Below are 16,520 nucleotides of genomic sequence, written 5' to 3' on the forward strand. Positions count from 1 at the left end.
TGATGTAACCTTGTTTCTACTGCTGACCATATGCTGACTTATCCTGCTGGAAATGAGTATCCAGCTTGACCACAGAAAGGAATCAACAGAACTTTCTCAGTGTCAAAGAACTGAGAACTTACCAGTGAAACAAGACTCTGCCCTCTTTTGCCCCCTGTTTGCTCATCTTGTTGCAGAAAGACCCTGGAACAATCTTCCTCATTTCTTATAAATTTTAGCCCCTGGCTCACTGTCCCTGTCTTCAACACTTTTCCTGGTTGTAATTTATAGTAATTTCAGTATCTACATGGAGGATCCTGTTGGGTCTTACAGCTTCTGTCCTCCAATGCACTTACCCTCCATTGTTCCTCTGGCACCCACTTCCATTATCCTCGTCTCCACCACAATCTATGTTGTAACTGTCCTCACCTCATTGATTTATGATTTCTGTCCTTACCCAGCTTAGATTCCATGGGCCATCATTATGGTCATTCCTCTGCCTACGTTCTCAACTCTATGGACCCTCTCTTCCTCCACAGTCCTTGCTTGGCACACCGCACCCCACTCTTCCAGCCTCCCAACCCTGCTGCTTAAATCCAACTCTCCACCTGCCCTGCACCTCTACCCAGGGGGCTGTGTTTAGCTGGGGAAAAACACAACCATGAAGAGGGGGCTCACTTTTTTTTTTTTAGGTTTTTGTTTATTTAAAAAAATTTTTTAATTGTTTATTTAAAAAAAATTTTTTTAATGTTTATTTCTGAGACAGAGACAGAGCAAGAGTGGGGGAGGGGCAGAGAGAGAGGGAGACACAGAATCTGAAGCAGGCTCCCAGCTCTGAGCTGTCAGCACAGAGCCCGACGTGGGGCCCGAACTCACAAACCGTGAGATCACGACCTGAACTGACGTCTGTTGCTCAACCGACTGAGCCACCCAGGCTCCCCAATGTTTGTTTATTTTTGAGAGAGAGAGAGTGTGTGAGCAGGGGCAGCGAGAGAGACACACACAGAATCCGAAGCACAGGCCTCACTTCTAGTTTATTTAACTCAAATGGGCCCTCAGCACTCCTGACACTCCTGCTGCCCTTCCTTGATCCACTTAAACACCTTCTCCCCTGTTCTCAGACTCCCAGTAGTTCCTCTCACAGCCACGTTTGCTGCTGATGACCTTGTTTTCTATTTCACGGAAGAAAAATTTCATCTGCTCCCACAGCCTCACCTATAACCCCACCTGCACCTGCCTCCCTTCTTCTTACTAGGCAGAAAGGTGCATCTAGGGCCACCGCCCCAATCTGTGCCTTAGAGCAAATCCTCCCTTGCCTACCCAAGGACAATTCCCCAGCAACTGTCCCTCTCTCCTACTCTGCTCAGTTTTGCCCTCTCTGTGGAGTTATTCCCATTGGCATGCAGATGAGACTTAACATAGCCCATTGTAACTCTCCTGCCTTGACCCCACACCCCCTTCCAGGTACCCACATATTACTCTGATCATCTTTACAGCAAAGTTCCTTGAAAGGCTTGTCCCTATTTATTTTCACCAATTCTTCTCACCCATTTTCTCTTGATCTTCTCTTATCAGGCTTTATCCCTGGTGCTCCACCAAAATAGCTTTGTCAGAGTTACAGTGACCTCTAGTTGCTAAACCCAGTGACCATTTCTCAGTCCTCATCCTCTTTGACTCAGCAGCCGCACCTGACTCGGCTGGCTAGTTCTTTGTCCTTGAACACACTCTTTTCACTTGGTTTCTGGGTACCACACCCTTCTGACTGGTTCCTAACTCAGTCTCTATCTCGGTTTGACCTTATCTGGAAGTCGTGATGACATCAGAGTGCTCCAAGGGTCAATCCTTCCACCTCTTCCCTTCTTTTATATCTATACTCTGTGGGTGGAAGAGACTCATAGCTTTGAATTACCATCCACACAGTTTATCTACACATTTACACATACAGTCACTCTTCATTCAAGGACAATCCACATTCAATTAATCTACTTCAGAAATGGTTTTCTTGACCAAAAAATTTTCAGTGATTGATAGATTGCTTATATTTAAGGTTACAGATGTGGCATCATATTTTTCTAATTTTCTGATAATAGGCTAGAGATTGTCTGCAAAAAAAGATCAACACAACAATAACATCAACAAAAGCCCAGAGAAATACTACAAGAGATATCTCAGAATGTGTCAAAATTAAATTGCATTTTCTGTTATCAGCTTCATAGCCTGTGGCTTTGGAGCTTCTAATACTCACCCTTTTAAGATAAGCTCCTAGCAATTAGAATACAGCCATGACAAAGCCAAAATATTCTCTTGAGACTACTGCACTCCAGTTTTTAACCATGGGGTGTGTATGTGTTTGATACAAAAGGCAAATAGCACTGAAACACTTCATCTTATCACAGAAAAATGAATTTATGACATTGAACTCACCAACATGGAAAGCCGTATTTATCTTAAAGCATCTATTGACCCTTGAGTATGAGATAATTATTTAAGATGAATAGAAACCAACCGCTGTTGGTGGTTGTGGGTTTGTTTTGTCTCTTAAATCACTGACTTTTGTCATCTGTAAGATTTTACAGAATGAAATTCTTAGGCCATTCACTGGGGGATCTCATCTAGTTGAAAAGGTAAAACAAATCTGATTGAGACTTTATGATCAAATACTTGAATGAATAAGTTAAAAGATGGTGTGAACTAGAAAAGAAATGGGGATTTTGTTAGGATCCTGCCAAATGTAGGGTGTCTGGGTGGCTCAGTTAAGCATTTGACTCTTGATTTCAGCTCAGATCATGATCTCACAGTTTGTGAGATCGTGCCCTGTGTTGACCTCTGCACTGACAGTGCGGAGCCTGCTTGGGATTCTCTCTCTCTCCTTCCCTCTCTGTCCCTCCTCTGATCGTTTGTGCACAAGTGCCTGCTCTCTCTCACTCAAAATAAGTAAATAAACTTTTTAAAAAATCCTGCCAAATGCTTTTGTAGCCATTTTTTTCTGTCTGTTCAGGAAACAAGAAGGGAAGCATCATAAAAATTATATGGAAGAAATTATGCTGAAGAAAGTCTTATGAGAAGTGAAAACTCATATTTTTTATTAGTACATTGTGTTTCAAGGTTGCCTACTGTATAAAGTTTTCATGTGGAAAACAAAAACTCAGTGACTTGAGAAGAGATGATTCGTTAATTACTCAGTATAATCAGTGTAAGTAGTTGATCTAGATTTTTCAGGACCCAAACTGAATTATGTATAAGTTAAATATATGATTGCCAAATAATCCCTTCTGTTGGATCTTCATAGAGAGATTCTACATATAGAGATTATCCTGTTGGATTATTTGTGAAAAATGATATTTTGTAAGTTTCTTTGCCAAGCAATACCTCTGGGTGCCATGGTGTTTTACAATATGCAAATGTGTGCTAAGGTCCAATCAGGACTGATATTCTTTGTAAGCAATGACTTACCAATTAATAAGACTGGCCCAATATTTTGCAACTTTGTTGAGATAAACTCCCTAGGCATAAGATTGTGTACCCTAATGAATTGTGGGATTTTCCAAAAGAGAGTAAATACTTATATTTTATTAGGAATTCGTTATGGTAGAAAACCTTTGCTGAGTTCACATTTGAGGGAAGAAAAGCATCATCTTGAGTATTATACTTTCATCTGCTCACTTTAGTAATTGGCTAGACGTGAAGGCCTCAGGTATTGTTTTCATGACATGGTTTTCCAATTGGTCTTTTTCTTTACAGGTTCCCGAGGGAAAAGTAGTAGTTCTTAATTTCCGATTCATAGATCTTGAGAGTGATAACCTGTGCCGCTATGACTTTGTGGATGTGTACAACGGTCACGCCAATGGCCAGCGTATTGGGCGCTTCTGTGGCACGTTCCGGCCTGGAGCCCTTGTGTCCAGTGGTAACAAGATGATGGTGCAGATGATTTCTGATGCCAACACAGCTGGGAATGGCTTCATGGCCATGTTCTCTGCTGCCGAACCAAATGAAAGAGGTATCGTTTCCACATAATGCTAATAACAGCAATAATGATGGCTCACAGTTACTGGATGCTTACTGTGTGTTAGGCTGTGTTCTGGGCACCTTAAATGTGTTCACTCCTTTAATCTAAAATTTAAGACCAGTTCTTCTCAAAAATAGCTGGTAAATGCCACTAAACCACTAGGAAACCATTCAAAAAAGTCTCTTTTTCTTAAAGCCCATGTGATTCTTATTAAAATTCAAATACAGAAACTTATGGAGTAAAAATGGGAAGCTTACATACGTATATACACATACAGATACAGATACGTACCCCTTCACTCCTCTATAGTCCCCTCTTAGAGCCATGGTGGTGGTCCCATACCTTTGTATATGCACTTATACATATATACTTCTGCAATAGCTTCTTAAAAATGTAAGTGGGGCCATACATTCATAGTGTTTCACAGCTTTTTTTTTCTTTCACTGAGAACTATGTGTGGGGGAATTTTCATGTCAGTACATATGAGCACCCAAGGGTAGAAACCTCTACCCTTAAAAGATCATTGTAGTGGGGCGCCTGAGTGGCTCAGTCAGTTAAGGGTCTGACATTGTCTCAGGTCATAAATTCATGGTTCATGAGTTTAAGCCCACATCAGGCCCTCTGCTGTTGGCACAGAGCCCACTTCAGATCCTCTGTCCCCCTCTCCCTCTGCCCCTCCCCTGCTCACGCTCGCTCTCTCTCTCAAAAATAAGTAAATATTTGTATATGTATAAAAAAATGTAACTGCAGTGGGCAAGATTTGTTAAATTTGGAGCCTTTAGCTTGAAGTCATTCCCTAATCTGTTCTTGCTTTGAGCTATCATGCAACATTACTGGTCTGAGAGGTCAGAGGACAGAATCTGGGGCTGACAGAGCAGCCAGAATGTTTGGAAGGAAATCATGGCTGGAAGCTACAGAGGAATTGAGGCACAAAGTATACATATAAAATCTACCTAAATCTTTGGCTTGCAGCCAAACTCTACATGTGCAGAGGAGAGTCCAGTTGGCCTGGCACAAAAGCATCAGCTGAAACATGAAGGTGAACAGAGATTACAGCTGTTGCCTGCTGCCAGGGAGACCGACTTTGAGCTTGAGTCTAGGCAAGTGAAATTCCTGCTAGAACAAAAGTCATTTTTCACAGAAACACAACAGAATCTAGAATCTCTAATATCTAATATCTCATAATATCCAGTATCTAGTCATCTGATAAAACCAGAAAAGTGTGTCTAGAGTCCAGTAAAAAGCAGTCAGTAAAAACCAATCCTAAGATAACTCAGATGTTACAGTTGGCAGACAAGCACTTTAAAGTAGCTATTATAAATATGTCTAAGGACGTAAAATCTAAGGACTTAAAGGGAAATACATGTGTAATAAGTAAACAGACTGAAAATTTCAGAAGAGAAGCTAAACTATAAAAAAGAATAAAAGTAATTCTAGAACTGCAAGATAGAGTCTGAAATTTAAAAATTTACCTGGTGGGCTCATGAGCAGATTGGGGATGGTACAAGAGTCAGTGGATTTGAATAGAAATGACCTAGTCCGAAGAACCAGGAGAAAAAAAGATTAAAGGTAAAAAGCCTCAGAGACCATTGAGGCAATATCAAGTGGTCTAATGTGTAATTTGTGTCCCAGAAGACAGTGATAATAGTGCAGGAAAAATGTCTGAAGAAATAATGGTTTGAAGCTACCCAGATTTAGTGAAGAACATTAATTTATAGGGCCAAGAAGATCAACAAACCCCAAACAGGACAAAAAAAAAAAAAAAAAAAAAGCCATACTGAGGAACATTAAAATTATAGAAATCTAAGTAAAAAGAGAAATTTTCATGGCACCTGGGTGGCTCAGTCAGTTAAGCATCCGACTTGATCTTGCATTTGAACCCCACGATAGGCTCTGTGCTGACAGCTCATAGCCTGGAGCCTACCTCGGATTCTGTGTCTCCCTCTCTCTCTGCCCCTCCCTCTATCACACTCCGTCTCTCTCAGGGAAAAATAAAAAATAAAAAAAATAAAAGATTTAAATGCTGCAACCTCTAGGGAAAAATTTTTAGTAGTTTCTTCTGAAGTTAAACATCTACATCTACATCTACTCTTGGACTAGGAATTGCTCTCCTGGGTATTTGTGCGAGCAAAATGAAAACGCATGTCCACAAAGAGATTTCTACAAAAATGTTCACAGAAGGTCCATTCACAATAGCCCAAACTGGAAACACCCAAATGAGTATCAGCGGAGAAGAGGTAAACAAACTGAGGTATTTCCATATGCTGGAATATTACTCAGTGGAGTGAAGAAACAAACTGCCAACTCACACAGCAACATGAATGCCTCTCCCTATAAGCAGGGGAAGCCAGACCAGAAGAATACACAATACACTATGCCTTTTATATGAAGGTCCAGAGTAAAACTACGGTGGAATTTTTCAGATAAGTGGTGTGGAGAGGCAGCAGACTGACTGGGGAGGGATACAGAAGTTTGGTAGGAAATAGATTCTATATCATCCTAGTAGTTTGGCTTTCAGGGGCAGATCAATTTTTCAAATTAGTACAGCTAAGATTTATGCATTTCATTGTACATGAATTTATCTCCCTGAAATCTGTCAATCATCATCATCATCATCATCATCAGGTGGTGGGGATTGCACATTAGTATTAATAAAAAGAATAGTAGAATGATAATAATTGTTGAAATTGGGTGATGGATACATAGAAGCTCATTATATTATTCTGTTTACTTTGTTTATGCTTGAAATTTTCCATGAGTAAAAGTTTTATAAATTATCCAGCCTCAATTTTTATAACACATTTTCTTAGAGATGCCTTTTAAGAATTATTATCTTCTGTGTCAAAGAAATATTTAAAGTATATTAGTTCCCTTAGTTTGAATTCAGTTTTTCTCTGTTAGTTAAATTCAAGTAAAATTAAATTTAGAACTTGGTGTTAAAATACCTTTCTAAAATTATTTCTCTTGACTTATCAGTCCATGTGCATAAAGATGTCTGAAATGATGTTTCTCAAATATTGTGGTTAGTTTTAGGTGGTTGGATTTGGGGTAATTTTTTACTTTTTGGTGCTTTTCTGTATTGCTGAAAATTTATAAACCCGTATTGTTTTTACAAACAAAAATTATTCTTAAAAATATTAAAGATGTATAGCATATAAAGTTTTCTGGTAGTGGGAGTTTTATATGCCAACTAATTCAAATTTTGTCCATGCACCTGGGTTTTAATCCTATTAATAAATACCTCTGCCTTGAGGGTTCTTAAAATCTGTGTAATTTGTTGAGCCTGCATGATTTCTGAATGAGTTCTTGGCCAAAGATTTTGTCTTTACTTGCCCAAAAAAATGAAAGAAAGAAAAGAAGCGATAGCTCTCGCTCTACTCCTATGTTCTCTTGTGCTGATGTGATATGTCAAGTAACAGAGATCATTCAGCATGTGTGTGGAGGGCAGGGAGATGTATGTGGAGACCATTTCTTAAGAAAAAATTTAAGAGCTTCTGTCATTGCCTGTATTTACTGTACTATCACCAATTTTCCAAATTCCCAATTTCCTTATAGTTGCATTGCCATGACCTATATCAGGATATAAACTTGGATTTTTTTTTTCATACTTGATAACTTTAGGGGATCAGTATTGTGGAGGACGCCTTGAAAGACCTTCTGGCTCTTTTAAAACCCCCAACTGGCCTGACCGTGATTACCCTGCAGGAGTCACTTGTGTGTGGCATATTGTAGCCCCAAAGAATCAGGTAAGCTTCCCTGAAAATCTGAAGGAAGCATGCACATGTGAATTGCCTAGATGGTATGAGGGGCCCATCTCTCAAGAGCTTAGCATGCAGGGTGAGGAAGGCCCTGCTGGGCACAGGTATCTCTTCATAAAAGACCCAGATTAAAATTGCTTTTGCAAAGTCATGTATTTAATTATATAAATTATAGAAATACAATTTTTAAAATTCAATGTAAATAGTAAGCAAATCCCTGTGAGATTGTTTAACCCTGTGGAAAATGTTATAAGCAGCAGTGACTAAATACGGGAGGGTTAGAATCCCCAAGTACATGTACACGTTTCAGGTCGCCATTTGTTCACATAGCTAAATGCACCTGACAGCTTCACCGGGACAAAGCCAATGCAAGCACACCACATCTTCCCCTCAGAGAACAAGTCTGAAAGCTAATCTGCTCTGTGGATTATTTTTGGTTGTTGTTTAACATAAAATTTGTTCAGGTTCCCCACAAATAACTTTATGCAATCCTCTAAAACAATCAAGAGAGAAGGTCTTAGTTTTCCAGTGCTTATTAGTTTGTGGTTATATGAAATTTTATCTTTTCTGGGAACCACTTTTAGATATTAATTACAGGAGAAAACTTAGCATGGGAATAGACCAAGTCTACTTTGTGGATGTTGGAAAACAAAGAATTATTATTGTTACAAACACTACAGACTTTAATCACACACTAGATGGTGATCATTATGATACTGTTAAAAAAAACTTTTCTAAACTGATCTTTTGAAGGGCGCCTGGGTGGCTCAGTCGGTTAAGGGTCCTACTTTGGCTCAGGTCACGATCTCATGGTTTGTGGGTTTGAGCCCCATGTTGGGCTCTGTGCTGACAGCTCAGAGCCCGGAGCCTGTTTTGGATCCTGTGTCTCCCTCTCTCTCTGCTCCTCCGCCCCCCTTTCTCTCTCTCCCTCTCTCTCTTTCAAAAATAAATAATAAAACATTAAAAAAATAAAAAATAAACTGATCTTTTGTATCACTTACACAGATACTATTTGCCATATATTCATTTTTTAATGTTAAATTATTCAGGCAAACGTACCATCCAGATTGGTGATTTGAACTCACACACACACTTTGATCGTAATCCCCAAACCCAGTTTTATTTTTAAGAATAAAAATCTGGTCATTTACTTATTGATGAAAGATTTATAAACTTATTTAACTTTTTATAGCTTAAAGTAACATTTAAAAATCACATTTCTCAACATTTAAGCAGTATGTAATTCTTGAGATGGTTTTGGTCACTTTTCTTTCTGTGACATTTGTAAATATATTGGTTTAAATAATTTCAACTTAATTATACTTGCAGATTACAATTCAGCATATTTTTTCTATTATTCATCTCTATTTAAATTTAAGCTTGGGTTTCATTTTATTAACGTGATTTTTTACTTTAGCCAATTGAGTTTTTAATCATTGCTGTAATGTCTGAAATCACTGGAAGCGCTGTCAGAGAAGAATAAACTGGGAAAATTAAATCCTGAGTAATTTCTGTGCCAATCTGTGGGCATTTTCTTCCAATAAAGACTTAACCTTCATTTTTTATCATAGTCTTCCCCTCTATTCTCCTACTTATTTACTTATTTTTTAATCTTCTCTCTAAAAGCTGTTATATGATTAAGTAGAGAAAGGTCAGCCAATTTTTTAATAATCTGGAAAACATTTTATTACCAACTGGTGAGAAGTTATTGGACCCAGAGAGGAAGTATTTTAATACGATTTAAGGCACTGCTAAATATGAATAAGCTATTATTCACCCTTAACTGGTGCTGACTTTTTAAAGGTGGGTAAATATGTAGATATGTGACAATTATGTTCAAAGCCAAAATTTACCTTTGATCCCTCCGTGATGCTGTTGCTATTATCATATTCATCTAGGTTACTGTGTGTGAGTCTTCTTTAGCTAATATCTAGGGCCTGTCCTAACAGGAATTAATGCCCATTATCTTCCCGAAGCAGCAGGGAGGGTTACCTGCCCACCTGCTGCCCAGCAAAAGTGGAGATCAGCTGTCTGGGTGCCGTGGGTATTTATGAACCCAGTGAGATTTCCTTTGATTCACATGTTGGAGGTGCTCTGGAAAAATCTGCTTGTGAGGGGAATGATTGCCTGTTAAATCAAAACTTCCTATTGACTTGAATAACTTGGACACTATTATTGGTACTTATGCAAAAAAAGTTAAGAAATACTTAAGAAGTCTAACACTGACTTGGTATATGAGTGCTTTTATGCAAGCTCTTCAAAAATCAACCACATCACCAAGTAGGCTGTGCTCAACTCAGTAGGCACACTTTTCAGACATACTTCAAGAAGACATCACAGTCAGTCCCCACTTCCTGAATCTCTGGTCCTAAAGAATTTGACTCCTTTGCATGTGATAGGAATGTTGTTCTCTTTCCCTTGAAAGGGGAACAACTCCATCCACCACCCAAATGCATACACTTAACACCACACCCCAGCATACACTAACATAGGGGAACATCTCCGAGAAGAATGAAGTTGGCATAGGTTCTGCTTCCCACTCTAACACATATCCAGTTATGGTCTTAATGTAGGTTGCTAGGGTTGTGTGGTGTTCCCATACTTTTGTAGCTGTAGGTGAACAGGTCTCTTAAATTTAAGATCTTAACTAGGGTTGAGATGACCTTTTGGAATGATTAAAAATTAAAGGAAAGTAATACCACAGTTTTGTGAACTACAGAAGAAATATGAAAACCATAAGAAATGAATAATTCAAACAGAAGGAATATTTTCTTGACAAAAGAAAATCATGATATCCTACAGATCTGGGGGGAGGAAGATTTCTGGGTGAGATTATTCCTCAAAGCTATCTTGACATTTCTAATGTGGTGCTTTCTCTAAAGCTTATAGAATTAAAATTTGAGAAGTTTGATGTCGAGCGTGATAACTACTGCCGATACGATTTTGTGGCTGTGTTTAATGGTGGGGAAGTCAACGACGCTAAGAGAATTGGAAAGTATTGTGGTGATAGTCCACCCGCGTAAGTAGCACCTGTTTTATTTCATTAATACTTTAGTAGCTCTAAACTTCTTTCTTATTAAACTGCCCAATTATATTTTATTTTCTGGAAGATTCTATGCTGTTGTTGTTTTGTTCACAAATTCTTGGGTTTGTTCCATGGCAGTAGAGTCCCATACAGCCCCAGCACAAAAAATAGCCAACCCAGGGAGTAAGGAGGCATTAATGAGTGTAGCGAGGCCTCAGCGGCCAAACAGATAACAGAGGCAGAGTTGGTGATGCCCCAGAGTCAGATACTAGCCAGGTACCTGGATACATCACTGCCCTGCAAAGGTGAGCTCAAGCATCAGAGTGGAAGGGGGAAATTCTGAGAAAAAAGCAGGGGGCTGCAATTTGGGGATCCAGATACGGAAACCTGGATGCTCATGATGACCCAGGTGGTTTTACCTGATCAGAGACTTGTCCTGGACCTCTTGTGGCTTTGTACCTCTTCCTCACCGTGTCGCTCAAATGTTTGCTGGGTAAGCCTGAAAGGCACTGTGTATTTATCAGCAAACATTTATGGAGCTTAGAGCTCTGCTACTTACTAGCTGTGTGACATTGAGCCAGTTGCTTAATTCCTCTTAGTTCCCTATTCTGTATTGGTGCAACACATGTATTTTGGTGCAAGATATTTCACCCTTTCACATACAACAGTGGAGAAAGCCTCAGTTGAAATTACTATAGCTTAGGGCCTCTGGCTGGCTCAGTCAGTAGAGCTTCCAACTCTTGATCTTGGGATGTAAGTTTGAGCCTCATGTTGGGTGTTGAGATTACTTTAAAAAAAATAAAATCTTAAGGAAAAAAAAGACATTACTACAGTTTGCTGTCAAAGTCACCATTATGTCAATTTTTAAATACCCTTTTCTACTCTGTTGCTTAAACATAATTCGATTATACGCATCACCTGATTTTACATGCATGTCTATGATTCCCCCAGACACATTTAAGTTAAAACAAGGTCTTTTTCATTTTAAATTCATTTTTTCAATTAAAACTCATTTATATTGTTTAATAATATTAAGAATTTTTAATACATACAAATTGGCTAAAATTTGAACATTACTATACCCAAACTTGACTCTGCAGCCAAATGTGTGAGAGAAAGGCCCATTTCTAAGCTCTTAGCAAAGGTGTTCCTTCTGTATTTTTTTCCTGTTGCTGCTGTAACAACTTACCACCAACTGAGTGGCTTAAAACAGTACATGTATTCTCTTACAGTTCTGGAGGTCAGAAGTCTGAAATCCCTTGCACTGAGCTAAAGTTAAGCTGTCAGCAGGGCTGTTTCCTTCTGCAAGCTCTGAGGGGAGAATCAGTTTCTATGCCTATTTCAGCTTCAAGAAGCTGCTGCATTTCTTGGCTGTGGTTCCTCCTCCATCTTCAAAGCGCATCACTCCTGCCTCTCCTTCTGTCATCGTATTGCCTTGTCCTCTCCTGGAGTCAAACCTCTCTCTTCTAAGGATACCTGTGGTTACATGTAGGGCCCAAGTAGACAATCCAGGATACTCTTTCCTTCTCAAGATCCTTAACTTGATCACACCTGCAGTGTCCCTTCACACATAAGGTAACATATTCACACGTTCAAGGGATTAGGATGAGGACATCTTGGGGTGCCATATCAGCCTACCGCACCCTCCTTTATTCCAAGCCAATCTTTTCATCTGTATCCTCCATCTGACCTCCTCCTTTTCTCCCTTGAAATGTCCCTCTACCTAGTAGCCCTGTTTTTTTCTCCATCATCTCCATCTTTAGCCTCTGCCTTTATTATTTGTTTCCCACAGCCAAAAATTTAAGTTCTCCTGAATTAAGGGGAAGAAAAGTAACCCTTTCTTGACCCCCTATCCTGCTGTAGCTTTTTCTACCATGTCTCTCCTTGTCTTTATATCCAAGTATTTAAAAAAAATTTTCAAATGTCATCTCCTAGCGATATGGAAAATAAGATAGCCTTTAAAATCCTACCACAACAAATACCAAACAGTGTTCCTAAGCTAAAAAAAAAATTTTTAAGCATTGCTCAGTTGGTTAAAAAAAAAAAAAAAAAAAAAAATCATCAGAGGGCAAAAATGTTGAAAAGCCTAACAGTGCTTGGGTGGCTCAGTCGGTTAAGTGTCCCAACTCTTGATTTCAGCTCAGGTCATGATGTCACAGTTTGTGGGATCAAGCCCCTTGTCAGTGACAGTGTAGAACCTGCTTGGGATTCTCTCTCCCTCTCTGCCCCTCCCCACATGTGCGCATACTTGCTTTCTCTCTCTCTCTAAAAATAAATAAACATGGAAAAACTATTAGCAAGTCATATCTAACAATGTATAGAAAATGCTGTTTGACCAGGAATTCAAGATTGGTTTGAACTTAGAAAAGCTATTAATATAATTTAATTACCAGATTAAAGTATGATTTTTAGATTTATATTTTTATTTGTTGGAAACAATTTATTCAAGAATATATTTTCTTAAATAGCTTGAATAAAAGTTTATTAATATTAATAGCAACAGAAATACAAAATACTCAAGAATAAATCTAATAATTGTGTGCAAGCCCTGAAAAGAGAAAATTATAAAACCTTACTAAAAGGTATTTTAAAAACCGTCAGTAAATAGAGCTGTATACCGTTCTCGTGAATAGGAAAAATCAATGTCATTTAAAAATAACAAAATTGGTTTTTCATTAAACCTGATAGCCTGATTCTGAAATGTTCATGGAATTGCAAGGGAGTTGGGGATGGGGGCAAAACTAAGACAGTTCTGAAGGAGAACTTGGCAGGGGGATTTGCCTTACGTGATGGAGCCATATCAGAAAGCTGTTATATTTAAGACAATATGGTTTTAACAGAGATTGACAAATGGACTAATGAAAACACCAAAGAGAGGCCAGACACATCCACACATGTCTGCACATGGGGCACATCGCAGAGAGCCACAGGTCAGCTGGTAAAAAATGGCCTCATTGAAAAATGAAGCAGGAACAATTTGTTTTCATATGGGAAAAATGAATGACACACACATACACACAGAACCACAACTACAGATGCATTGGAACCTTAAATGAGAATTTCTGCTCGTTAAAATACACCTTAAAGAGGGAAAAGAGAAGTCACAAAACAGAAACAGGTATTTGTAACATATTTGACAAAGACCCCTAGGTCCAGAATATATCAAGAAATTCTAAAAATTACTTAAGGAAAGACAACTCAATAGAAAAAAAAATGGGCAAGAGACATTCCCAAAGGAAGAAAGCTGCACAGTGAATAAATCTTTATAAAGAGTGTAAATTGGCACAACAACTTTGGAAATCAGCTTGGCATTATCTAGTAAAGTTGAAGATGGGCATGTATCCTGTGACTTAGCAGAGAACATGTACCCTACCCTCCTGGGGTGCCCACTAACGTTACTTTTGCCCATGTGTACCACAAGACATACACAAGAGTATTCTTAGCAATATTGTTTGTAATGAGGGGGGCAGAGGAAATAGCCTAATATTTATCAACAAGAGAATAGTTCACACTATGCAGCAGTGAAAACAGTGGATGAATCTCACAGTTATAATGCTGAGTGTGAAAAAAATAACAGAAAAATGCACACCATACCCTTTCATTTATATGAAGTTTATAAAATTTTTTTTAATGTTTATTTATTTTTGAGAGAGAGACGGAATGCAAGTGGGTTGGGGCAGAGAGAGAGGGAGGCACAGAATCCGAAGCAGGCTCCAGGCTCCGAGCTGTCAGCACAGAGCCCAATGCGGGGCTCGAACTCACGAGCTGTGAGATCATGACCTGAGCTGAAGTCGGACGCTCAACCGACTGAGCCACCCAGGCACCCCAATTTATATGAAGTTTAAAAGCATGCTTAGTGATGCATATTTATTGGTAAATCTGTCAGTAAAGAAAAGGAGAAACATAGAATCCAGCATAGCGATAGCCTCCATACAGGTGGGGAGGGGGTCACAAAGTGGGGGCTCCTTGCTTCTGAGGAGTTTGTCTGGAGTAGCTCGACAGCCAGTCCTCCAACTAACACTTTTACCAGAGGAATATTTTTTTCATAGAGTACTTCTGGGATGGGGCAGTGCAGAAAATGAGAAAACCTATTTGGGGGACTTTTCCCCTGTTAAAAGTCTGAAGAGAAGGAGGAGTGCTGTGGTTGGTGAGATCACTTCATCATCCCTGTGTCGGGTTCAGTGCAGTATCAACACCATTGAATTCAGTTCAGAAACACTCATTAAGCCTCAGCCATGTGGTGGGCACTGTGTTAGGTAGCTGGAATACAACAATAAATAAAAAACAAAGATAATTGGTAGGAGGGATGAAACGAGGCAGATAGTTAAAATGGCAAAGGAATATGCCAGGTACGTTTCTGACAAGGAGTCCTTTGGTCCAATCAGCACAAGTGGTGGGGTCAGGAGAAGCTTTTTGAAGGAGATTGTGCCTCTTGAAGCTTAGTCTTGAAGGAAGAGTTGGCATTGGTCATAAGCAGAAGGGAAGACAGACTCATTCCAAGTAGAAGACACTCCATCAGTAGAGATAACATAGGGGAGGCCTATGCTATTCTGGAGCCCAAACCTTGAGTTGGAGCCTAGAGAGGCAGGAGCACTGAACTGGGTTCCACATCTTACAGACAGGGGAGCCTTTCAAATACATTTAGTCAGGAAATGGCGGGACCAGTGCCTTAGAATCCCCATCCTTGACATGAGCAGAGAGTCTGGTTAGAAGGCTGTGGCAGGAGATCCAGGTAAAGTCAAGGAGGTGGGGAAGGATGAGGAGATGAGGAAGGATGGTAGAGATGGAGAGGAGGATGCGGATCAAGAAATATTTAGGCAAGATTGGCAGGACATGGCGGTTGACTAGCTGTAGTGGTTGAAGACGACGACGACTGTGGGATGACAAAGCAGAGACAGTGAACACAGCCAGCTTTGTAAGACCAAAGAGCATCTTCCATGCCTTCCCAGGATCTGCCAGTATGGAATGAATCCAAGGAAGAGTTCCTCTTGCCTTTCTAGTGGTTTGTTACATTAATTTGTGGATGCACACATAGCCCTCAGGACATTTATGGCACTGTGATTCTGTCACATTCATGCTAGAGCTCAGTAGCAGCATAACAAAAATGTCTGTTACTACAATACTCTTCCTTGAGAAAATTTAATTTCCAATTTGATGCTCCCAAGATTAGTTCATAGAAAAGACATTAGATGATCACTATAATTATAATATCATGCCCAGAAGGCTGACCTGATGAGGTCTTAAGGTTTCCTTTGCTGCATATAATAAGTGCTTTTTGTAATTTTATCATGTAAACAAGTTTAACATATTTTTTTTTTGTAATTGTGGCTAGGAATTGTGTTTCATGCATATTGTTTATATTTATTGAATGGAATATGTTTTCAAAAGCAAGACAGAATGTTTCTGATAAAGGCTTGATTCTCAGAAGCATTATTTAAATGATCTCGGTCACTCTTGTGACCAGAATGCTAAATGTAGGTCACGAAGCTCAGTCTTGGCTTCATCCCATCCCTTGGCTCAGAAGGTAATTAATAGCCTTCAGGACAGAAAAGATCCTGCAGTTTTTCTAACTGGTTTGGTCAAGTACAGATCTACCTCCTCACCCCCAACCATCCCCACTCAAAGTAGCTGACAGGTGGGAAAAAAATTAAGTTGCCCCATTATTGGCTGTCCATGATGCCTACAAAGTGGTTTGGCTGCGGCGCCTGGGTGGCTCAGTCGGTTGCACGTCTGACTTCGGCTCAGGTCATGA

The 16,520-nt window shown here is 39.4% G+C and overlaps 1 protein-coding gene across 1 annotated transcript in view; it reads left to right on the forward strand.

The window, feature by feature from the left end:
• Positions 1 to 16,520, forward strand: part of PCOLCE2 (procollagen C-endopeptidase enhancer 2) — a 61,595-nt gene that overhangs the window by 34,276 nt on the left and 10,799 nt on the right. The window contains exons 3-5 of the mRNA XM_027061675.2: positions 3,721 to 3,976; positions 7,607 to 7,731; positions 10,626 to 10,762. Of these exons, the coding sequence (XP_026917476.1) occupies positions 3,721 to 3,976; positions 7,607 to 7,731; positions 10,626 to 10,762 (518 nt within the window). The remainder of the gene's footprint in view (positions 1 to 3,720; positions 3,977 to 7,606; positions 7,732 to 10,625; positions 10,763 to 16,520) is intronic.

The sequence above is a fragment of the Acinonyx jubatus genome, chromosome C2, assembly GCF_027475565.1.
Source record: "Acinonyx jubatus isolate Ajub_Pintada_27869175 chromosome C2, VMU_Ajub_asm_v1.0, whole genome shotgun sequence".
Classification (NCBI taxonomy): domain Eukaryota; kingdom Metazoa; phylum Chordata; class Mammalia; order Carnivora; family Felidae; genus Acinonyx; species Acinonyx jubatus.